General features: G+C 47.9%; 1 protein-coding gene across 1 annotated transcript; it reads right to left on the reverse strand.

Moving 5' to 3' along the window:
* Positions 1–11016: 11016 nt before the first annotated feature.
* LOC128572267 (aldo-keto reductase family 1 member C3) lies at positions 11017–22353 on the reverse strand. Its single transcript, XM_053572088.1, has 9 exons — positions 21835–22353; positions 19306–19473; positions 18420–18536; positions 16915–16992; positions 16564–16686; positions 15450–15559; positions 15005–15170; positions 13579–13661; positions 11017–11270 (listed from the first exon to the last, which is right to left on the reverse strand). The coding sequence occupies exons 1-9, from the start codon at positions 21916–21918 to the stop codon at positions 11228–11230; spliced, it is 972 nt and encodes a 323-aa protein (XP_053428063.1). The 5' UTR covers positions 21919–22353; the 3' UTR covers positions 11017–11227.
* Positions 22354–23658: the final 1305 nt, after the last annotated feature.

The following is a 23658-nucleotide window of genomic DNA, read 5'->3' on the forward strand; positions in this document are numbered from 1 at the left end:
CAGGGTGATGTGGTCACATGCCACGTATGACAGTGGTCCCATAGGACACCATACTTTAACTGTGCTTTTTCTACGCAAGGCCCACAAATGCCATTGTGTTACAGGTGTTGGAGCAGTAAGGTGTGGTGTTGTGTGCAGCCCAGGAGCCTCGGGTTGTGCCGCACAGCCTGGGTGCACTGGAGGCTTCACAGAGAGGTCTGTGTCCGTGTATCCTGCGAGGTCTGCACAGCAGGGATGACCCTGCCTGACAACACATCTCTCCCCACGGTTAAGTGTTTTATGGGGCATGTGTTCTGAATGCTCCCCCACTTCTTCCTCTCTCTAGCTGTGCTGGGCCATATTTTTTTATTGGCTCAGCAGGGTTCACGACTTGTTGCCAGAACATACACAAAGGTGGGGGTGGTGACACCTGTGGCATCCTGAAAACGCAGTTCTCACACTTGACCGAGAGTCTCTTTCTTCTTGGATACTGGATCCATGTCTTCACTCTTTGAGAAAATGAAGACTTAGGGGGTCTGAGGTCAGAGGTATTTATTCCCGTTTTGTTTGTGTGGAATATGAGAAAGTCCCTGCGTGGCCTGGGAAGCACAGGAGGACGTCTGTGTCACAGCAGTGATTATCAGCCATCTGTCAAGCCCTTGTCCAGAGCTGGGCACTAGGGCAAACGTTTCCTCATGTGATTTTAATTATGGTTTCTGATGAAACCAAGTCGTCTGGTTACTAACGCGTGACATTCACCCTGTAGATACAGCTAGCGTTCCGCTTTACAGATAAAGAAACGGTGTCTTTACCTGAGACCCACACGCAGAGGGAGGAGGAATTGGGACTTTGCAATTCGGACCCGCCTGTCTTTGGAGACCTTGATGCTCTGCTGTCCCGGCATCTGCCGCCCTCTCTGCTGCCCCTGACACCTTGCTCAGTGAGCGGCTTCCACATTTAGAAAAACCCTTCATATTCGCTTATCGTCTGAGGTCGGGGGCCACCTCCCCGTCCCCTGTGCCCACCAACGCAGCTCTTATTGTTATTTTAATTGCTGTCGTATTTAACGCTTCATTGAAGAGATGGTGGGCTGGGTGCTGCTCCCAGGTGATGGGTCCTGCCCTGCCCTTTCAGTTGGCTGATTCATGGGTTGCTTCCTCATTACCATGAAATCCGGAGGCAGAACCATCCTATTTCTGGCTGCCATTAGCATTGTTTGTCTGGAGGCCTTCTGAGTGCTGGGTGTGGTGCCCTGGAAGCCTGGCCTCAGGGCTCAGAGGGTCTCCGCCAAAGGAGATTCCTGGCCCAGTGTAAGGAGAGGGGAGGTGGGGATACCTGGACCAGGCTTCGCCCCCAGACACTAGGTTTTTCAACTTTAAAACACAGACTGAGTTATAGGCTCTCTCTGTGGGAGAAGGTGGAGGGAGAAGCCCCACACATCAGGTACCCAGATGGAGGTCAGTGCAGATGGGGGTTGGGTGACCAGAGAGATTGGTCCAGTGAGATTGGCCAAAACCAGGGTGCCTGCCAGAGACCAGAGTGACGGCTCTCTAGCAAGTCATCCTCCCAACCATTGTCAGTGGACAGGAACCCAAACTCTGTGAAATAATTTAAAGAGGTTTATTTGTGTGTGAGCACAGCCTGGAGAGCCAGGCCCATGAAGCTTTGAGCAGGTGTACCCACCGTGTTTGGGTCACAGTGTGGTTTTATATATTACAGGGAGACAGGAATTATGTGCAAAGTCATCCATCAGTGCACAGAAGGTGTCGATTCCAAAACATGGGACATCCGGAAGCAGGGAATTGCGGGTCATAGGCGGCTTTAAAGATTCTTTTATTTGTAATTGGTTAAGGAAATGAATCTTTGTCTGAGGGCTGAAGGTTTTAAGTTAAGATAAGGAAGTCTGTTAATCAGAGGCAAGTGGCCAGACATGCACCCAGACTCGAGCGGTCTGTGAAGTGACTTGAGGACCTGCAAGTGTGGTTCAAGGTTTGTCTTGCATGACCATGAGTCTGCTCAGGGGTCACAGAGGTCTCCTCCAAAAAGAGGGGCCACAGTGAGGTGTGTCTGACCTCCATTCCCACGGCCAGCAACTCAGCTTCAGGGTACATCTGGGGTCCTCTTGACCAGGAGGGGAGTCCATTTGGTTAGCTGGGGGGCTTATGATTTTATTTTAGTTCAGACCATCTGTGGTTTCCCTACCCTTTTCCCCGGAAGGTTGAATCCCAGAGGGTTTTGGTGGGTCCTGGCATGTGTATTTGGGGACTCTGAGGCGTGCTACTTGGGCAAGGTGGTTCACCAGCCATAGCTGTCCAGAGGGGCCAGAGCTTGGGATGTAGTCGCTTACTCCTGAAGTCAGAGACCCAGGGTTTATTACATGAGAGGTGCGTGGCTGTGTGCCTGACACTTAGAGAGTGGCAGTCATCACTGCTACTGATTGACAGGGAGGGTGGTTCCAGAACACAAATGGAAAGTGAGTCAGGGTACAGGGAGGGTCGGGGTCAGGCATGATGGGGAGACCGCGGGATGCAGGTTTTAAGGCTGGAAAAAGACAAGGGCAGAGACAGGTGGTCCCAGGATGCCAGTGAGGAGGGGCCTGGGACGCAAGGCCCTGCCCATGGCTCCTTCCCTCCCCCGCTGCTCTGCTAGGCACCTCTGTGCATCCAGACACCAATCTCACTGCCTTTCTCCAGTTCCTTTAGGACAGTGTGGGACTCTTCTCACAGCAGCTTTTCCAAGTGCTGAGTAACCGACACCTGAGGGGCCTTCCTCCCCATCTGGGCCCCCACGGGGTGGGGTGGGGGACTTTCTTTCAATGCTGCCCAGAGAAACGGGGTGAAGAATGAATCAGCCTGAGGAAGGGAGGTCAACAGAGCAGAGGGCACGGGGACTGTGCCGTGACTGATGGCACGCTCTCTCTTGCCCAGCTGAGTCAAATTGTTCATTTAACATGGAGCAACCCCACCACTAAGGAATTTAACTGCATCATTTGCCAACCTGACAAAGCTTCACCCCTGAAGTTTGGAGAATGAGTTGACCCGATAGCAGGACTGTCTTCCTGTCCAGGAGGGAGAGGAGTCCATGGCATCGAACACCCCAGGGAGGGATGTGGTGTGGCAGGTGGGTTGGCTTTTCCCCCCACCCCGGCTCCTGTGCTGTCTGTGACCCCTGCTGGGGTGGTGACCAAGAGGTCCCTGTGTCCTTCTCTGCCCAGGCACCTAGGCCGACATTCAAGGTGATTCTGTCCACTCTGAGAGTCAATTGAGGGCCCGCAAGTGTGATTGTGTGTCCTCAATTTATTCAACTGTGACAAGTCATTCCCTCAGTTGCCCAGTGATGAAAATCCAGAAATTTAGCTTCAGGGTATTTTCCTAATTTTCTCTGGATTGCACCCATTTTCCCTGTCACCAGTTGGGTGAGAACGCACAAGGTCCAGATACCACGTCATCAAACACAAACACCCTCTCCCGGCTGAGGGCCGCTGCCCTGACCACCAGTGAACGGCACAGCTTTGTACGTTAACTGCATATTTTTATTCTTCTTTGATTTGCTTTCTTGTATTCTTTGCCCATTTCTTTTTTTCTAACTTTTGGCTTTTTGTTTTGATTCTGGGAGTTCTTTATCTCTTATGTCTGTAAGTCCTTTGCTAGAGCTTTGTAATATTTCTCCTGGCCTATGCCCCGACTTTTATTTATTCGTGGTCCCTAGTATGTTAATAAAGCAGAAGTTTTAAATTCTAATATAGTCAGATACATCGATCTTTTCCCTTGTGGCTTCTGTTCCATGTGCTGTGGCTCTGGAGGCCTTCCGTCCTCTTTGACAAGGTGCCCTGTGTTTTCTTTTAGTATTTTCAAAATGCTGCTTAAGATGGCCATTTTTATTGAGGTTATCCATCTTTCAGTTTCTCTGGGGAATGCTGTGAAGTAGAGGTTTAACTTAACTTCCCCATTATATGTGCCGCCCACAGTGCTAATAACAGTTACCAACTGGTCCCTCTGTCCCAACTGCCACCTGCCACGTAGACTCCTTGGTCTGTTTCTGGACCACACGTTCTGTGCCACTGTCGTGGTTGTGATTACTTCTCTAACAACATGCTATTTGCATCACAATAGCTGTGGAATATTTGCAATCTACAGGGCTGGCTCCACATCTCGTTCTTTCTCAAAATTTTCTTGGATCCTCTGGGCACATGAATTTTCAAATCAAAGTGGTCTTTGTGATGATTTTTTCTGTTTCTTTCCACCTCTTTCCCACCTGAATCTTTCACTTCTTCTCTTTTCTCCACTTTACCTCTTTAGTTTTTCTAGTTTCTCTCTCATCACCCCTTCTCTCCTTCCTCCATTTTCTTTGGGGAAATGGACAGAAACCTGTCCTGGGACTCTGTAAATCTGAGTTTTGGCCTGAGATCTGTGCTGTGTGACTGGGGGCAGGGGTGTCAGCCCTCTGCTTTAGTTTCTGTTTTCCAGATGAGACCAGACGCTTCTCTAAGAAGGGCTGGAGCAGCGGTTCTCAACCTGTGAGTCTCGGCATTGGGAAGGTTGAGAACCAGTGCACTGGAGGAATCCCGATTTCTACTCTTCCTTCGTGCCCCCATCTCTGTCAGCTCGGCTCGCCAACTTCCACGTCCTGCTAGGAACAGTCCTGTCTGTCTTTCTCTGCACCTTTCCATCCCGACCTTCTCCTCCCCGCCCAGCCACACACACCCAGGGCTGCTGACCAGGTACTGTGGTCATGTGGCCTGAATCCAGCACCTGGACTCAACGTCACTGCACGCTCCTTGGCAAGACAGGGGCTGCAGGCACCGTGGCTGCCGTTGGTTTGTCTGCAGGCTTTCTTCCACTGAGTCCCTCTTCAAGGAGGACAGTCAACTGTGCTCCCGTGGGTGGGATTAGTGACAACCTATTGCCCAGGCGGCTACCACCCATCGGCTGGCCGTAAGCCTCCACCTGAAACCTTAGTGATCGGCTGGGGTATATTTGCCTTTTCCCGGCTCTGTTTGCTTTTCTAACTGCTGATGGTCACAGTTTTAGGGCTAATAAGGCAATGGCTGCTCTTCTGGCAAATTAACCTCCCAGCAGAGGTGAAGCCTTAGATCAGATGGTCTCAGAGTTCTCACCTGCCCGGGGATGTGCTAACAGGCTGAGCCTTACCTCTACTTATTTGCATTTTCTGAGGGTACCGGGGAAAGGAAGGGTTTGGTCCATGGGCATGCTATGTTCCCTCATATCATTAATAAATGGCCACCAATCTGGTGGCTCACAGTGACACAGATCTATCAATTTACAGTTTTGAAGGTCAGAAATCCAAATGGGCTGGCAAGGCTGTGTTCCTGCTGGAGCTTCTAGGGAACACAACTTTTCCAGTCTAGAGGCTGTCTGCATCCCACGGCTCAGGGCCCTCCTTCCGTCCTCCCCTCCTCACCTCTCTCTGACCCCTCCTGCATCCCTCCTGCAAGGATCCATCCGGACAATCCGTGATCCGTAAGGAAACACTCACAGGTTTATGGGATTAGGATGTGGTCGCCTTTGGGTGGCCATTGTTCCGCTGACCACGGCCGTGAACAAAGCATGTTCGGTGTATGGTGATCAGTGTGAGCATCTTTGTTAACATGCTAGATCTGGAGGTGGGTCCCACAAAGACCGTGCTTTTCAAAGCACCGTCCAGGATGCGTGACAGTTGTCATGAGTAGGAAAGCTCTGCTCATCCTGTGGGGCAGTCGCAGGCACTGCTAAAATTGCTACATTCACTTAGAAAGAAGCGTCATTTTCAGTCAACGCTTAGTGAAAATAAGGATGCGATTTTTTCCCCCCTCACAAGTTCGTGGATCCCCCGAATCCCACCCATGTGTGATCAGGGAACCCAGATTAGGAAACTGCTCTGGGATGCGTGGTGGACACAGCGAGTGGTGATGACGGGGCGAGGCTCCTGACAGCGGGGAGCAACGCCTCTGAAGATCACAGGTCAGTCTGCCTGCTTCCACGAGCACCTGTCAAAATGTCCCCTTTGGCCGGCACGTAGCAAGCATTCAATTGATGCATCTGTTGTTTTTATTCTCATTGAGTTGTAAGGTCAGGAGTACAGGAAGGAGGAACAGACGGTCACCAGCTCCACTGGGGAAATGAGAGCGAACTGCCGATCTCCACCTGGGTGCTGACCCTGGCCTTGCTGGTCTTGTGTCTCCAGCCCTGCAGGTCACATGGTAGCTAGGTTGGCCTTCCCACATTTGCTCAGGAGCCTCTGGCCAGCCATCCTTGTGGGATTAAGTCAGAAACCCTGATTTCAGGTACACAACTGCACAGCAGGCAACCCCTGCAACTGAAGTTTGCAAATTGTCTCTCACAAGGACCCTGGCTGCACGGAGCCGAATTGTGTTTGAGTTGAGTTACCTCCATCCTATCTGCTGTTTTAGGCCACACATTCCCAGGGGACCGCTCCAGGCTTTACACTTTGTGAATTTCAGAAAGCCTGGCCGGGTGTCCGCAGAGCCCTTTGGTCACTCACCACACGCCCTGCCTGTCTGGTGGAAGACAGCGACGCTGCCCTAACTAACCACTTCTGCCACTCGCTGTGTGATCTTAGGCTAAATACCTGACTTTTGGGGTTTCAGTTTCCTCGTCCGCGGAATAAGCTAGTTGAAGGGAATTTGGAAACCGTCCCTAGAGTCTCCCAAACTCCGTTCTGTCAGTTTTGGAGCACAACCCCCCGGCTGGTGTAATACTGACTCCAGCCGCTAGAAGGCAGCGTAGACCAACATCCGCGCTGGACCCCAGCCCGAAGCTCACGGTGCTTTTGTTTCAGCAAATCCTGGAGACAGAGATTGTGGCGGAGAAGGCAGCTTGTCCACGCAGTGGAAGATCTTCCCGAGCTTTGTGTCGCTCTTTGTCCTCATGCCCGAGTTAGGGGCGTTCCCTCAGCATTTCACGGAGCAGGTGCAGGTGACCCCGAGTCTGCCAACCTGGCCGTCCTGCGGGGAGGCTCCGCACGGTCCCTGACCAGTCACTCCTCTCCTGCCCAGCTGAAATCCTTCAGTGTCAGAGAGACTGTTTTTATCCTGTCTCAAGTGCACATGAATAACAGGTTGGGAGACTACCTAAGAAAACCTTAAACAGTTGAAATTACTGGCAATATTTCATCTTTGTTTACGTTAGGCTGAAAACGGCCAGTTCACTCAGTTTTCTCCCCCACACAATTATCCTGCGAGTTCTATCCCGGGGCCCTTTTGGCCTCGGACTAGGATTTGCTATCAGGGGTTCTGACAGTGAATCCAAGGACAGAGCCCGGAGAGACCAGTGGGTTCCCAGGGAGGCCAGTGTGCTGCAGGGGACATCCAGAGGTGTCCTGGGAGGATGGGCTGGTGTCCCCACCGTGAGTCCCAGGCCAGTGCCTGCAGGGTCCCCACCTCAGCACACATGCATCTGGCCCTACTCGGTGTCCGGCACTGTGTCAGACCTGCAGTGAGGGGTGTGCAGGACCTGACTTGGCCCCCCCGCCTTTTGAGAGTGGCCAGCGAGGGAACAGACAGACATTTATAAACCAATTTCTGGAAATGGCTATGGGGAACAAGACCACCCCCAAAACTAAAAGTCTTCACCAAATCAAGGGTTGACTTTCTACTTGAGTCTGCCAGGTATCTGAAAGAGCTATCAGCTACTTGAACCATGATAGTTTTAGAGCAGTGGTCCCCAACCTTTTTGGGGTCAGGGACTGGTTACATGGAAACACTTTTTGCATGACTGGGGTTGAGGGTGGTGGTTTCAGGATGACTCAAGCCCTCGCATCGCCACCTGAACTCATCTCATGTCATCTGGCGTAGGTTGTTAAGTTAGGGTTCCGCTCCTGTGAGAATCTGATGCCACTGCTGATGTGGCAGGTGGCAGGGCTCAGGCGGTGACGGGAATGCTGGGGAGTGGCTCTAAATGCAGGTGGTGCTTCTCTCCCTTCCCTGCTGCTCACCCCCTGCTTTGTGGCCCCGTTCTTAACCGGCCAATACTAGTCCTCGGACCGGGGGTTGGAGACTATGGAGGATTTCCTTTAAATGACGAGGGAATTGACCAAAATGAGAAGGTGGGTTCCATTAGGATTTAGCCAGTACCTAGAATAGTCAAAAAAGTAAAGATGCCCTGATTTCATTTGGATTGTCTAGATGGCTTCTAGGAAGTAGTCATTGCTAGGTGACTAAACTTGTTACTCACCAGAAAAATCAAAGGAGAAAACAAGATGTCAATGTCATACAAATATAGGGTGACAGCTGTCTGTGAGCTTCCGAAACACTAAAGATGGATAGTTGAATCTCTAGATTTTAGTTTTGAAGTTGGAGACTATACAACGTGTTGACCCAGGAATGGCCTTCACTGGATCAGATTATCTGCATGAAATGTAACATCTGAACTTCTGAGATGATAATACATTTTATTTCTGATGAACTTCTCCAGGTAATAAATAATTCCAGTAGAAGCTGGAGTCCTAACAAGGAGCACATTCCAATTCATACACTGAATTTTTTCTTTGGCCTAAATTCAGAGTTTTCCATATAGAAATGACTTTGTGGTTGTGACTGCAATACTATCATAAAATAACACTGTTTCCTGCAAGGTTAAGGGCTCACCAGTTGTATTGCTCTGAAATTTCCTACCAGAAATCTGTTGCAGAGGCAACTATGTTATTATGAAGATTGCAGAGTTAAAAAAAAAAAAAAGAATTACGATTTGGATTTTAGAGATCATGCTTTTACTGAGGGCGTTCTATCAACTTTAAAATGTTCTATAAATATTTGTTCAACTTAGGTTAAGTTTTCTATGGTACCCAGAACCCCTTATAATTCAGATGAATGAATTTTGGTAGTATGGAAAGACAGTAATTCAATGTTACAGGTTCATCTGGTAGAGAAATATCCTGTTCATAATGACTCAGAGGTAGGTATAGAATGATCTGAAGTGGAAGGGTTGGGACTAGTGGTGAGTAGGTTTTCTCTGGGGAGTCTACAGCTGTTACTCAGGGTAACAGGATAAGGAAACCAGCAGTCATACTTTTGATAACTGGCACGTTTGTCAAAGAGATGACTCTAAGCCTGAAGCTATCTGCTTTACTTGTGTTGGGTCTAAACCTTCCTCATCTCCAACCATGAATCTCCTAAAAGTAATTTTGATCCATGATGAGTGACAAGTCTTTGTTGAGAAATAGGAAATTATTGAGGATGATTCAAAATGGAAAACAAAGGAAGTATCTACTTGTTCCTTCTAACAGCAACAGAGTTGAAATTAGAGCCAAGCGCGAGGAAGTCAGAGGCCCAGAGAACAGGAGAGTAAATGGGAGCTCCATGTAAGAACAGTTATTTCTGACCAACCAAGGCTTTGAAAAAAAAAAAAATATAGCCTCACCCATGAGAACTTTGTACATTAAAACAAACAAAAAAAAAACCCGTTGTAAACAGGACGGCCTAATTCACCAGCTAACTAACACGGTGGACACCAGCTCTGGGTCGGGTCCACGCGCAGTTCCAGGCAGTGGAGGAATGAGACCCACGGTCCTGCGCCTTTGTGGCTGGCAGGTTGTACAGGCAGGGTTCACGGGAAAGGACCTAAAAAATGTGACAGCTGCCACAGGGGGGCAGCACATGAGTGAGAGAGGGCAACTGGAGGGACCTGGTTTTCATGGAGTGGTTAGAGAAGTCAGCAGCAGCTGGAAAGAGCAGACCAGCCCGTCACCCGGACATCCTGCACCCCCAGGCGGTAAGGTCAGAAAAGGGGTTGTTTCCCTGGGACCACACTGAGGAGGTGGAGGAGGAAGTAGGAGAGCTCAGCTTTGCTTCCTCAGAGACAGGTGCAAGCCTGGCTGTCAGGAGTAACCAGGAGGCTTTACTGGGATAGGAATTTGTGTCTTGGTTTTGGTGCTACAGACCAGCCAGGAAGGATGAGAAGTCAGCCTTGACTTAGTGACAACCAGGGCTTGGGATAATCAAGGGCTTCCGTTCCCCCAGGGCAGAGTTGGGGAGGCTTTTGTTGCAGATCATCTGGGCTGAAGGTAGCAAACTATTGAGTTCTAGGAAGACCATTCAGACATTTGAAGAGTGGGTTGGAGAAACTTTCCTGAGGCTGGGAAGGCTGCGTATCAGCAGGGAAGGGACTTGGAGAATGGGTAAGGGATGCCTCATCTATTACTGCGTAACACACAACCCCCAGCTCAGTGGCTTAGGGTGAGACTTCTTCCACCACATTTCATGGGTCAGGAATTTAATGGCACAGTTTGGCTATAGGATTTTTCTGTCCCACTTGGCATTAGCTGGGGTGGCTTAGTTTTCAGCTGGCCACTGAAGGGTCCAGTGGTCTGGAGGGTGGCTTTGCTCACACACTTCATAACTTGGAAGGAGGGGCTGGGCTTAGGGGACCCTTCTGCCTCTCCTCATGGTCTCAAGGATTCTCCCGTGGGATAAGTGGACTTTGATGGCCATTTGGGGCTTCAGGAGCCTGCGATCGAAGCCAGTGGTCTCATAAAAGGTGGGAACTGCTGTGTTACCACGTCTGCTGCAGCCTGTGGCTCCCATCAGACACAGGGTGGGGGATTCAAGGGCTAGGGCCATAACATCCACTTCTCACTGTGGAGCAGTATCCAAGAGTCATTAATTCATCACTCTTGGGAAGATTCTGTCACTTGTCCTCATAGCTTCATCAGAAGGATGAGGGCAAGTGGTTTGAAGAGAAGGAAAGGGGGGTTTATTAATTTGCTGGCAAATGAGAAACATGGCAGACTCCTGTCTTAATGTCCCACTATCCTATCTTTTAAAGGGGGTTTTCAGCTTCAGTGTCTCGCCTTCCAGACAGAAAGAGTGTGTTTCCTTGACACTGCCTGACAAATGCCTGCTACCTGCTCCTTCCACAGGGACTGGAAACTCCACCACTTCCACCTCAGCTGTGTCTATAAAATGGCAGGTATCACTTCGCACCTACCATCCCCAAACTCCTAAGCCAATCACAGTTTTTGGCCCTAATGAGTCAGAAGAAACAAAACACACAAGTAACAGACATATGAGTAGATAAAGGATCTTTAGGGAAAAACATTTAATGTTTTTCAAAATGGCAAACATGCATCCAGTTTCTTCCCTTTGTGATCTGCAGACTTAGGGCCAGCTAACGGAGGCTGCTCAGCAGCGTGGAATTCACCAGAGGCCATGTGTCTGACGACCAGCCTCAGAGACGTCTCTGCATCACGACCCCACAGTGGCTGCCGCAGAAGGCATGGGAGGACCTCCACGCTAATATTCATCCGAATATGGGTAATTGGGGTGGTCAGAAAGTCTGCAAAGAGAAAGAATGGTGCAGAATGTGGATGCAATGACTCCGTTAGTGGGGGATAGGAAAGTGAGCCCTAGGAAGCTGCACTTGGGGCAGGAGTTACCAAACTTATTTTCTGGAGAGCTGTGGGATCTGCCTGTCTTACTTTTGTGACCATGGCTTTACGTGTCTCTAAAAAATACCCAACTGGGTGGCGCCTGTGGCTCAAAGGGATGGGGTGCCGGCCCCATATGCCGGCAGTGGTGGGTTCAAGCCCAGCCCCGGCCAAAAACTGCAAAAAAAAAAACAAAAAAAACCCAAACCAATCATTCAAGTTATATTCTCTTTCTAGAATAGAACACACAGAATGCTCAAAGTCACCCATCACATGTGTTTATTTACATCAGTGGTTCTCAACCTGTGGGTCGAGACCCTCAGGAACTGTGTTAAAGAACCACAGTGTTAGGAAGGTTGAGAACCACTGATCTGTATCTTTCACCAAGACAAAGAGATATTCTCTCCATTTTTATTTCAGATCATCAGTGGAAGTAGAAACCCTTTCTGTTATTTTGAACAGGGATAAGAGAGGTACATGCTCGTCACTAATAACTACTTCCGAGTGGCTCATGTGAGTGTCAGGAACTACACTTGCATTTTATTAATTAACTACTTACCACTGACCATATGAAGCATATTGTACTGGATTCAGAATTGTAAATTTTTGTATGTGTAGGGCCCTTCTCCAAAGAGCTGTTATACATTAATGAAAATCTCTATGTAGAAATACCACACAAAACAAAGTGATGGTTACGTGACTAGTTATTATTAAATATTTAATTGGTGGTAGAAATTGCTAATGCTTGCTAGTTTCTCTTTTTTATATTTTCCTTTCTGACTGTTTTACCCTGAAGTAATAACATATTAACAATGATAATGGATCCATCCGCTTCTGAGTGTTTGCGACGCGCCGTCACACGTACCCCTGTTCCTATCTTGTCTCTTCATCTCTATGAACTGTCAAGATCTCTATTAGCAGCAGGAACACAACTTCTTCTCTCTCATTGTGATAAATGTCCTTCTATTATCCTAGAATCTTAGAGTATGAAGGAATAGCAAGCACCTTTTGTTGGCTATCAATTCTCTCCCGTCAGGCCCGGGACTTGGTCTTGGGCCTGGCTTAACTAGGTTCTGGACGTGGACCGCTAAGCTACCTTGCTCAGGAACAATTTCTCTTAGGTGCCTGAGGGCTATCTACTTCTGCAGGGGAGAGAGAGAGAGAGAGAGATAGAGAAATAGAGAGAGAGCGAGAGAGAGAGATATCTTAGTCTTTAGTAGAGCTTGTTAATCTTCAGCAGAGAGATGCTGTGCTGGCGTTCTGCAGGCAGGAGAGGAGACAGAGTCAGAGTAAGCGAGTCCGTGATAGAACATGCATGCTCCCGACTGCCCTCTCCTCCAGCCTAATATAAGGCTGATCTCGTGCCTCTCAACACCATAGGTGTAGAGACTGCCAATTCACCACTGCTCTCATCTAGTGAGCTCTCATGCTTGTTAGGAGAGCTAAATCCCTCTCCATGCCCTTTGCACCAAGGTGTTCCATTGTTGAGCTATAGAGGTATTTCCTAGAACTCTCACCCCTTCTAGCCATAGGCTCTACGGGCTGCTACACCCTCCAGTAAGGAGGCCTTGTCTTCACCCTCCTCCCTCTCTAAACCATCGCCATCCTCTGTGCTGAGATGTCCATATTGGAGAATATCTACACCAAGAGCTCCATGGACGGCCATCAGGCCAGCCGTTCTAGAGGCAGATGCAGTGTTTGGGCCATGAAGGAGCAAATATCCAAGCAGAAGGAAGAAAGAAACTAGACCATTGAAGACACTGAATCTGCAGGATCTAGTGACCATTCCATGAGGGGAGGATGGAATCTGTGGCCCGGACACAGGTTGATAAGCAAGTTGGGGAGGATGAGATAGAAACAGAGATCTGAAACACATGATCAGGCTACACTGGGAATATCCGCAGTGTACGTCCACTAGACTCTGGTAGAAATGAGGTCCCCACGTGGAAGGTGTAGGTTCAGTGACGCTGGCTGCTCTGGAAAGTTCCATGGAGGCAGGAGTGCACAGGCCCATGCTGGCCCATGCTGGCCCTGGGCCCACTTGTTCTGTTAGAGAACAGAGCTCAGGAATAAATCTGGGAGGAGAGTTCCAGAAACTCCTGTCGCACTTGTGACTCAGTCTGGCCTTGCCTTCCTGGTGTTGAGGTGACTTAACACCTGTCCTACATTCCTCTTCAGAAAACAAAGTTAGACAACATATTAACCAAAGTTACTTACAAGTTAGAGATGAAATAGCGGCAATTTCTGTTCAGGCCATCTATGGTTTTCATGTCATCCGCAGTCAACTGGAATTGGAAAACCTATGACAGGAGTAGCAAATTGTCATCAGTCTGAGACTACATAACTGCCAATCAAGAGCACCCAGGCGTCTCGGAGAGTGTGGTGCAGAGGCAATACTTAAAATATCTGATGTTTCCAAAAGTTATGAAAGATGTCCAGCCAAACACTCAAGTGGTTAATGAACACCAGGACAGAAACGTACAGACTCCCTTGCTAGGTAAAATGTAGGGACACAGCACAGCTCTGCACTCAAAGAGAAGATCTCAGAAGATGATGGATCAGAAACAACCTGACACTTTTCAAACATTTAAAAAATACAATATTCAGAAGAATCAAGAGGCAAATTTTTGCAATGCATAAGTTGATATAGTAAATTGGATGGATATGGTGGGATTTCTATCTCTTTTCAATGAACACTTAGCGTATAAAGAACCTTTCAACACAATTCAAGCCAGGACTTGTCCAAACACAAATGATGTCGTGTTCAAAGCACATGGACACTGGCTGGAGAGGACCTCATTGTTTAAATTTGAGATATTTTAAATGTCAGAAAGATGCCCCTCATTGCTAACATTTGGACAAAATGATCCACGAATCCCTAGAAATACTCTGAACAGTGGCGCAGAGAATGCGCGGGAGGAAGAAAATAAGAAATGTCAGCAACGTAACACGTGATGAATTTGGGGAGGAGGAGTTCATTGCTTCCTTCTTTAATCATTTCTGTACATTTAAAAATTCTCAGTAGAAAAAATTTATCAAAAGGCCTCACATTCACAAGGGAATGGTGTGAAGAATTTGACTATTTAGGTGCAGAAACGTTTGTTTATGAAAACAGCCCAGACCTGGAGAGGCTACACCTGTCCACTCACTGCCCTGGCTGGTGCTGTGTGAGGGGGTGAAGCCTGGGCTAGGTGGCTGGAGGTTGGAAACTGTACGGGGCAGAGAGAGCGCCCAGGCCATGGCCGGTGATCACCGCGGAGCACAGTCGTCCCCCGCATCATCCCCCTTACACGTGCGGGAGCCCCAGGGACAGGAGAATTTGACTACATAGGTATATGAGTAAAACACACACACACACAATCTGGAGACCCCTTCACCTCGTCCAAAACTCTCACTTCAGAAACAGAGAGAAGGACACGTTTCTGGGGAGACAGAGCCCACTGCAGATGTAACCCTCAAACCCAGATCTCTGCTTGGGGCCCTGAGGACCTCTCCCCCTACTGCCTGTGCTGCTGGGAGCGGCAGGAAGCCCGGGGGATGCGCACAGCCCAGGCCCAGAGCATCTGGAGGGGGACATGGCCCAGGCTATTGGGGGAAGCCCACCCCTCTCCCCGTGCAGGAACCCGGGTCCAGCCCCCATCACCTGCATGTTTTCTCGGATCCGATGCTCATTGTAGCTCTTGGCCAGCACCACGACCCCTCGCTGCAGCTGGTAGCGCAGGGCGACCAGGGCCGGGGTCCGCTTGTGCTTTTTGGCCAGGGCACATAGGACTGGGTCTTCCAGGAGGACGGGGGAGTTTAGGTCCACCCTGGAAGGAGGGCGACAATGCTGAGCTCCTGAGGCCGAGTATTGGGTCTGAGCCTAGCGGGGGCTTCCCAAACAGACCCAGGCGTCCACTGTACACCAAGGCTTCTCCAGGGTGGTCCCGGGCCAGCAGCATCAGCATTTCCTGGGATGTTGTTAGACATGCAACTTCTCCCCCGTCCCTGAGCCACCCAACAGCTAACTCCAGAAAACGGAGTGCAGCATCACTAAAACAACTCTTAGTCCGAGTGATATTTTAGGTAAACTGCTACTGTCCCATTACCATCGTTTATCTCGCTGGGTCCCCAGAGCACTGTAGGCCACCAGGACGATGTCGTGGGCCTTGCAGAAATCCAGCAGCTTGCTCTGGTTGAGATAGGGATGGCATTCCACCTGTAGATGACCCAGACGGGAGGCATGTGGAACCGTAACATCAAGGTGAACAAAGATTATAAAACAAGAAGCTGTATAGAAGATAAAAATCCTGTAAAATTAAATTTGAGCTGAGAATTTTAGCCCCAATTAACGATCTTTTTTAAAGACATAAATTTTATAGCCATATGTCTGGAAAGAGTAAATTAATAAATTCATTTCTGAGAACAAGCAACTCCTTGAACTGGATTTTTAAAAACACATTTGTCCACTAGAGGGAGACATGGTCAGTTGCCAGCCTGAGCTCTTGTTGGGGAGCAGGCTAGGATGGGGGGTGCTGGCTGGGATGTGGGGAGCAGACTACGGCTGGGGCCGGGGGTGGGCACAGGGCAGCTCCGTGTTCTGCTCAAGAGCCTCAGTGTTGATTTCATCCACCATAAACAGGTGTCTCCACAACAGCAAAGTTTCTTTCTCACACCTGGATGACTTTTATTGTCTCCAGTTAACTTTGAATTTATCTTTGCCGTGTTCATGAACCCCTGAAGTAGAAATAAGAAGACCAAGGATTCAGGCATCCAAACCCCATTTCGACCCCCAGCACCCACCTCCTGTAATTCTCCTCTCCTTCCCTGCTGCCCATACCGCACCCTCACGGCCTTCCCACCTGTTCTCAGTCCCCTGCTAATCACCTCACCCATCAGTCCCTGCGTACCCTTCACAGCTCCGGGAATGACCAGTCCCTGTCCCCAGGTCTGATCCACCAGTCCAGGCCTCCTTGACCAAGTTCACCTCTCCAACTTACTGTACACACTTCTGCTCTGAGCTCTCCCCAAATTTGACTAAGACTTTTCCAAGCAGAGATACAACTGAAGGTCCCCCATGCCTCTCTAGACAGGGGCTGTGCTGTGCAGAATCTTCTGCTCCACAAAGAGGAGACAAATGGGAGGGAACGTCAGATGGCCACGTGTCAGGAGAGCAGGAGGAAGGACAGAGGAACAGGAAGGAGACGGGTCTGCCGAGCTCACCTGGTTGCAGACGGGCTTGTACTTGAGCCCGGGCTTGTTCAGGATCATGTCCAGCTGCCTGCGGTTAAAGTTGGACACCCCAATGGACTTGGCCAATCCAGCGTCTTTACACTTCTCCAGGGCCTGGGGAGGGAGGAATTGTGAAGGATCGCGTGTGCAGCTGACTGCAGATCACAGTCCATGCAGATAGAACGGTTAGAGCCCCATTTCTCTCTGTTTCATTCTCCCCCCAAACATGCAGACAGACTCCCCCATGAAGCTTGTGGATGTGTGGATAGGATGGCGCACATCCCAATACCGTAGGTGGAAGATGGGAAGCAGGTCCCCACCCCACTCTCCCCGCACACTCACCTCCCACGTGGCACGGAGATCCACCATGTCATATATCACTTTTCCATTTTCATCTTTTGGGAAAAGCTCCTCACCTGGCTAAACAGAAGTCATTTTAGTGCTGTCACAAATTGTCTCCTCTCCTAGCCACTGCCAGATACACCTCCAGGGGCTAATCCTTTGTGTGTGACAAGGTGCGGCAACATCCCCAAAATTGGTATTTGCAATGTATTTCCCATGCAGCTGTAGGCCATGTCTTCAGGAGGAGCTCCCTCTAATCTTGTCCATCTTTTATAAGTATGAATAAATACCGTCTTCCCAGCTCCCGATGAGGCCGCCTGACAGTTGACTTGTGTTATGTTTGTCTTCCCCTCTATATTCCTAGAAAATGCCTCTTTCCCTGAGAAACAATCTTTTTCAAAGAGATAAATTTTATATCTGTGTCTCTTGGAAATAACAAACTCAATTCTGAGAACAAGCAACTCTGCAAACTGGAATTGAAACACCACCACCACCACATCTGTCCACTAGAGGGACACATGGTTCAGATCCGGGACAAGGTAAGAGCTTTCTGAGCAGTTACTGGGGTAGGGAGAACATTTCATCGAGAAAGATCTCCCAATAGTCCTGCATGAGATCTCAGCCCAGGCATGAGGGTCAGGGCTCCTTATCCTCTTGACCGTGTTACGTCCACAGGTAGGACCATGACCCCAACATGGTCATTGGAGATTCTTTGTTTAAGATTAATTTGTATGTTGGAAGACCCAGAGAAGCTTTCATATGTTAATGACTATGGGCTTTAAATTGTTCCAAGGCCATAATCGTCAGGATTGATGAAAGGTGGGACAAAAAAAATACAGCAAACCTGTTTGAATACACAGATAAGGATGGAGAAAAGTTTCTGAAGACTTCATCAAATCCTGACACATAGCCAAGGCTCTGACTTCCTATTTACGTGATCCAATAAACTCCTTTGCTTACAGTAGCTTGAGCAGTATACAATATGGTAATTATTAGCTAAGTGCAGTTGCAAAACTCCAGTTCAAAAGAATAGTAAGAGGTACAAGGAAGTTTCCCAAGTCCCATAAAGGTCTGTGGTTTGAAACCAACCCAGTGAGTCTCTCCAAATCTGTCTCAGCATCTAACGGCGAGAGATGGAGAAACCCACTATGCTCCCCACGGCAGCAGTGTGGGTGAGCGCCAGCTGTGTGACATCTGTGTCTGTGACTATCCCAAGGGAGAGGCTGAGAAGTCACGATGGGGACAGAGCCTTGAACGCGGCTTCTGTTAATTTCTCAAGTTTTTGAGACAGATGCTTTGAGGCTTTCTTCTCCTGTTGGCATGCAGTAGAGAAGTCGGAGTGTGAACTTTACTAACATGAGGAGAATTGGGGTTATATTTAGGGTTCTTCTCCCGCTCGATAAACCCTACACCCTCCTAAGAAAAAACCTTAATCCAGCCATTCATGCTGACGGTGGGGGTGACCACGGCAACGTGGAAGGGGTTTGATCACCCCAGTCGCCTACCTGGAAAGACATTGGGGAATGAATGATGTACAGGTCAACGTAGTCCAGCTGAAGTTTTCTCAGTGACTTTTCCAAGGCTGGTCGGACCAACTCCGGTCGATGGAAAGTGGACCAAAGCTGTAGAGGTTAAGGAAAGAACGTTGTGTTGGATAAATGCTTTAAACAATGTTATTAGTTTGCTTTATTTAATTTTTAAACATTTTCCTACTGTTTCAACATGGTTGATCACTGGCAAAAAGAAATTCCCTTCCATTTCCTGTGTTTCCAGTTGATCTGAACTATCCATATGAACTCAATTATATGCTGGATATACAGGACAGCTACTGAAAATGGAGGCTAATTACACAAAAGATAACAAATATTACCAAGTAATAATTACTCCTGTCATCTGTCTTGTGTCTCACAGAGCTTATAGAGAGTTTGATGGTCTAATTCTGTCATCCCTTCAAATCGATGGGCAAGAATTAGTATTTCTGTTGTTTAGAGACTCAAGGGAAAAGGATTTTAATGTTCTAATGTGTGTTAGACACCCTTCAGGAAACTTCAGCTGTGTTTTGTTTCATAGTCACATACCTCTTTTATCTCTGTCTGACAATGGTGACCATTGAGATTCAGGATAATAAGACATTTTGTAGTGGCCCTGATTTGAGCTGAGTGTCACAAAAGCAAAGTGACAGTGATTACAGTGATTAACTTGAACACAGCAAGGCTGAGAGGGCCCTCATCATTCCCTGCTTTCCACTGTAGTTTTAATACAAGCACACGTGTGAACACAAGTTGAACCGATGAGCACCATTCACCGACAATTACCGATCCAGTCACATTACTGTCACCTCTCTCCCACCACGTTCCATCGTGCCCTCACCAGCACCCCATGACACTGCACCTTTGACGTGTAGAAGATGTCTTCTCTCCTCACAGAGCCGTCTGCAATCTTGCTGCGGATGGCCAGCCCAACCTGCTCTTCATTTTCATACAGGTGAGCAGAATCAATATGGCGGAACCCAGCTTCTATGGCCCATTTGGTGGCCTCCACAGTCTTGCTCTTGTCAACCTGGAGGAGCACCAGAGGTAGGATGAGGAGGCCCCAGTGACTGAGAGGAAGCTCAGGCACAAGCAGTGACCTTCACGAGAATCAGCTTTGAACCTGTCTCATTTTTCCTGAATCCTTCCCTTTCTAGTTTACAATTACTACACTAGTTAGGAATAGGAATAGGAATAATTTTATTACTATTATGCAAAGGTTGGGCAACCCAGGATTCACTTCAGTCCTGGGCAATCACTGGTTGATCACAGGCATGGGGTGGGGGGTGGCCCAAAGAACGTGCCTGGTCACTGATTAGTTGGAAAAATTAACAGGACTTAGCGCACCATTATGCTTATTAACATAGTGATTCATAGTTATTTTTATATAGTGAAGTTAACACAGAGAAAATGTGCATGCAGTGAAGTTTAGAAGAAACACAGTGCGAGCCTCCGTGAGTCATCTCCCGGGGTCAGTGAGCAGAACACACCACATCCCTTCAGCATCATCCGCTGTTAGCGTACGGGAAATGTCGCCTACAAGGGAGGCTTGGCAGCGTCTGCATTCCTCAGATTTTCACTGGGGGATGATGTCATAGACACCCTCTTTCTGCCTAGCACCCACCAAAACATGTTTTCCAAAAGCAAATGGGTATACATAAACCCTGCCATTAGCAAAAAGAGCTCAGTGACAGTCACCACACATGCAACTTAGGAAATCGGGAGGATGCAGGCCTGTAGGTCTAATTTTGAGAGTAGGTACTACCAAGGCTTCGGTCTATTACGTTATCACTTTTCTATGCTGTCTGTACCAAAGAACTAAACATCGGGGGTAACAGTGTGATGTAAGGATGTAGATCATACATAAGAATTGACCGCAGCCTGTAAAAGGTTAGTAAAGTAGGTGTCAGCCCTAAAAGTCAAGCCAACCCTTTTAGGAAAAACATCATTCTAGTGAAATTTAAAATGATTGTCTTATCTACCAATTTGGATAAACATTTGAAAGTGCATGTGTAAAGAGACAAAAAAGCTGAGTCAAAGAGACAATTTTCCATTTCTTTTTAAATATTTCAGAAGCTTGCTTTTAAAGGTGAATTACAAAGAGGTGTATCCTGGGTCTCCCTGTCCTCCCCTGACACTGGCCTTGATCAGCACTGTGGCTCCAACCCACTCCCAGACAGACTGAGGCTGCAGCTCCAGGGGTGTCCTCATCTAACCCCCCTTCATGCCAGTTTTTTTTTTGTTTTGTTTTACTAGTGCATATGCTTTTTTTTTTTTTTTCTTTTTAGAGACAGCTTCATTTTGTCACCCTTGGTAGAGTGCGGTGGTGTCACGGCTCACAGCAACCTCCAGGTCTTGGGCTTAGGGGATTCTCTTGCCTCAGCCTCCCGAGTTGCTGGGACTACAGGTGCCTGCCATGACGCCCGGCTGTTTTTTTGTTGCAGTTTGGCCAGGGCCAGGTTCAAACCTGCCACCCTCAGTATTACGGGACTGGCGCCCTACCCACTGAGGCACAGGCACCACCCCATGCCAGTTTATATTACAAAGTAAACGAGTCTGGGCAAGTCTTCCAAAGGTCTCTGCATATCCCTATCTTATAGACAAGACACTGCAACTCAACATCTAAGTAACCAGCCCCTAGTCCCTTGGGTCACTTGTAGCTAGGTCACGGTGGTGGAACTGCAGACTTTCCTCCAGCCTACCAACAGTTCAGACCCCAGTGGACTGTTCGTTCTGCTTACTTACATGTCACAACATCCCCCTATCATTCTGATAAACATTTGATGCATGTGAACGAGGACCAGTAGTTAAAACTTTCCCTCATTAGGTCCTAGTTTTCTACGAAAATGATGGCGCAGTTTCCTTTCAGGTAATTTTCCTAGAGAGAAGCGACTACATGGGCAATTCTATTTATTCCAGGTCCAGTATTTCTGTGTGGTGTTCAAGGCCATGACCCTGCAGAACAGCGATACTCTCCCAATTTTTAAACCCGCCCCATATCCAGTAACTTTTACTGGAAAGATTGCTTTGGATCATGTTTACTTAGAAGGGGGAAAGATTTCTTGAATTATAAAGAAATGGCTGCCTTTGCAATGAGTATGCCAGAAAGAGAGCAGCAGGCGCATTCCTCTGCGGAATTCACCTGCCAGGCTGGGAAACAGACAGAAGCAGGAGAGGAAAGAGTCGGTGGGAGGCCCTAAGCGTGGACCTGGACGCTGAGCAAAGTGTGACTTGCTTCTGTCTGGTACATAGACTATTTCCAGCCTGCAAAACTTAGAACCAGGAGAGGCCCCAGCCACACAGGCAGTGATCCTGACAACCAGGTTGCCTTCCACTCATCCAGGGTGGGGTCTATTTTTTTGAGCTTACAACACCAAGACCCCTTTGTTACCTCTGGAGGTGCGTAGGTGCCAAACCCCAGAACCGGCATGTAGTGGCCATCGTTCAGTTTCACCCGCCGGTGTTGGAGATCCATTGCCTCTTCCTCCTCTGCTCAGCACATCCTGTTTCCTCCCTCTGTCTCTGATGTTGGGCAACGCCCTGGTTGCCTGCCATTCAAAGGTTATAAAACCAAGCGGCAGGCAACACCCAGATTGCTCACTGTTGAGAGGCTAACCAAGGGAAAGGAGGCGGGAAACAGTTGGCTCCGTATTGCTCTGTGTGCAGAGGGGCGTTGACATGATGTTACAGGTTGATTATGAAGGAGAATTCTAAAGCAAAGTATTATATACTCATAAAAATATCATTAATTTTTGCCAAAATAAAGTTTCCCATTCAGAATCAACATATATTATCATGAGTTATGATAAGAAATTTGTAATCTCAACAGGGATGATGTTAGACTACTGTAAGAAACAGCCAGCTACAGACCTATTTTTTTTGTTTGTGCCATGATCACGCCCCTTCATCATGCCTCATTTAAAACAGTTGAATATCTTACACCGAGACACACAGACACTCAGAGACACACAGACCATATACACAGACACACATATACACACATACACGGACACACAGATACACACACAGATATACACACACAATTTAGAGGAAGGGATAATGACTATTTTTCAAAACTGACCCTCCATAAAAAATCAAAAGTTAAATTGGGCTGGGCAAGGTGGCTCATGCCTATCATCCCAGCACTGTGGGAGGCTAAGGAGGGAGAATTGCCTGAGCTCAGGAGTTCGAGACTTACATGAGCAAGAGTGAGACCCTGACACTTTTTTTTTTTTTAAATACATATTTATTTATTTATTTTTGCAGTTTTTTGGCCGGGGCTGGGTTTGAACCAGCCACCTCCAGTATATGGGGCCGGCGTCCTACTCCTTTGAGCTACAGGTGCTGCCCAAGACCCTGACTCTTAAAAAAATGGAAAAACCCAGTCAGGCGCTGCACCAAGTGCCTGTAATCCCAGGGGCTTCTGGAGGCTGAGGCAGCAGGATGCCCACAGCCCAAGTCTGAGGTTGCAGGGAGCTGTGACGTCATTGCACTATGCTCAGGGCATAGGGTAGGACTCTGTCTCAAGGGGGGAAAAAACAGCAAAGAATAAAAATAAACATAAAATAAGCAAAAGTTAAATTGAAAGGAAATTTCCCTTTTTACCTCCTGTGAGCACGTTTATCTCCCCTGTCCTTGCTCTGTGACAGGGATATCCATTTCTGACGATGCTGTAGTCCAGATGAGGTGCAATCCTGACCAGCGTTCAAAAACAAAAGAAAGAAAAGAAAAGAAATGCCGATATGGTGCTCATGGAGTATTAATTACTATCAGTTTGAGGCTTCAGGCATCATTTGCAATAGTAAGGTTCTGCCTATATTATTTATATCTTCTTGGTTTCAAAAAAAAAACTATCAGAAAGTAACTACCAAAAAATAATCTGCTATTTCATATAACTTGGGCTCTTGCTAAAGCATTACATAAAGAAAAAATTAGGACACTAATGATAATAAATTGGTGAATAACCTTCACACAGGGTAATCGTTTATGTTCCTCTTTTTGGAGGGGCAGATTAGGACGTGAGTTTTAGACTTCACAGGGTAAGTGAGTCGTATCTTAGAGTCATCAAGACATCCAGCACCCCCATCACTTCTGATTCTGTGACCAGTCTTAGAACCAAAATTTTATGATTCTCTAGTGCAGGGATCCTGAAACTTTTTAAACAGGGGGCCCGTTCACTGTTCCTCAGACTGTTGGAGGGCTAGACTATAGTTTA

Source organism: Nycticebus coucang, chromosome 20, assembly GCF_027406575.1.
Source record: "Nycticebus coucang isolate mNycCou1 chromosome 20, mNycCou1.pri, whole genome shotgun sequence".
NCBI classification, from domain to species: domain Eukaryota; kingdom Metazoa; phylum Chordata; class Mammalia; order Primates; family Lorisidae; genus Nycticebus; species Nycticebus coucang.

Bases quoted from the DNA above. Each gene is read 5' to 3' on its own strand.
- LOC128572267 (XM_053572088.1), bottom strand. From the start codon at position 21,918: ATGGATCTCCAACACCGGCGGGTGAAACTGAACGATGGCCACTACATG. The intron at 15,171-15,449 runs GTAATGGGACAG...CCCTCCTTCCAG, and splicing joins ACCCAGCGAGATAAACGATG to GGTGGACCTAAACTCCCCCG. The intron at 11,271-13,578 runs GTAAGTAACTTT...TTCTCTTTGCAG, and splicing joins CGCTATTTCATCTCTAACTT to ACTTTCTGACCACCCCAATT.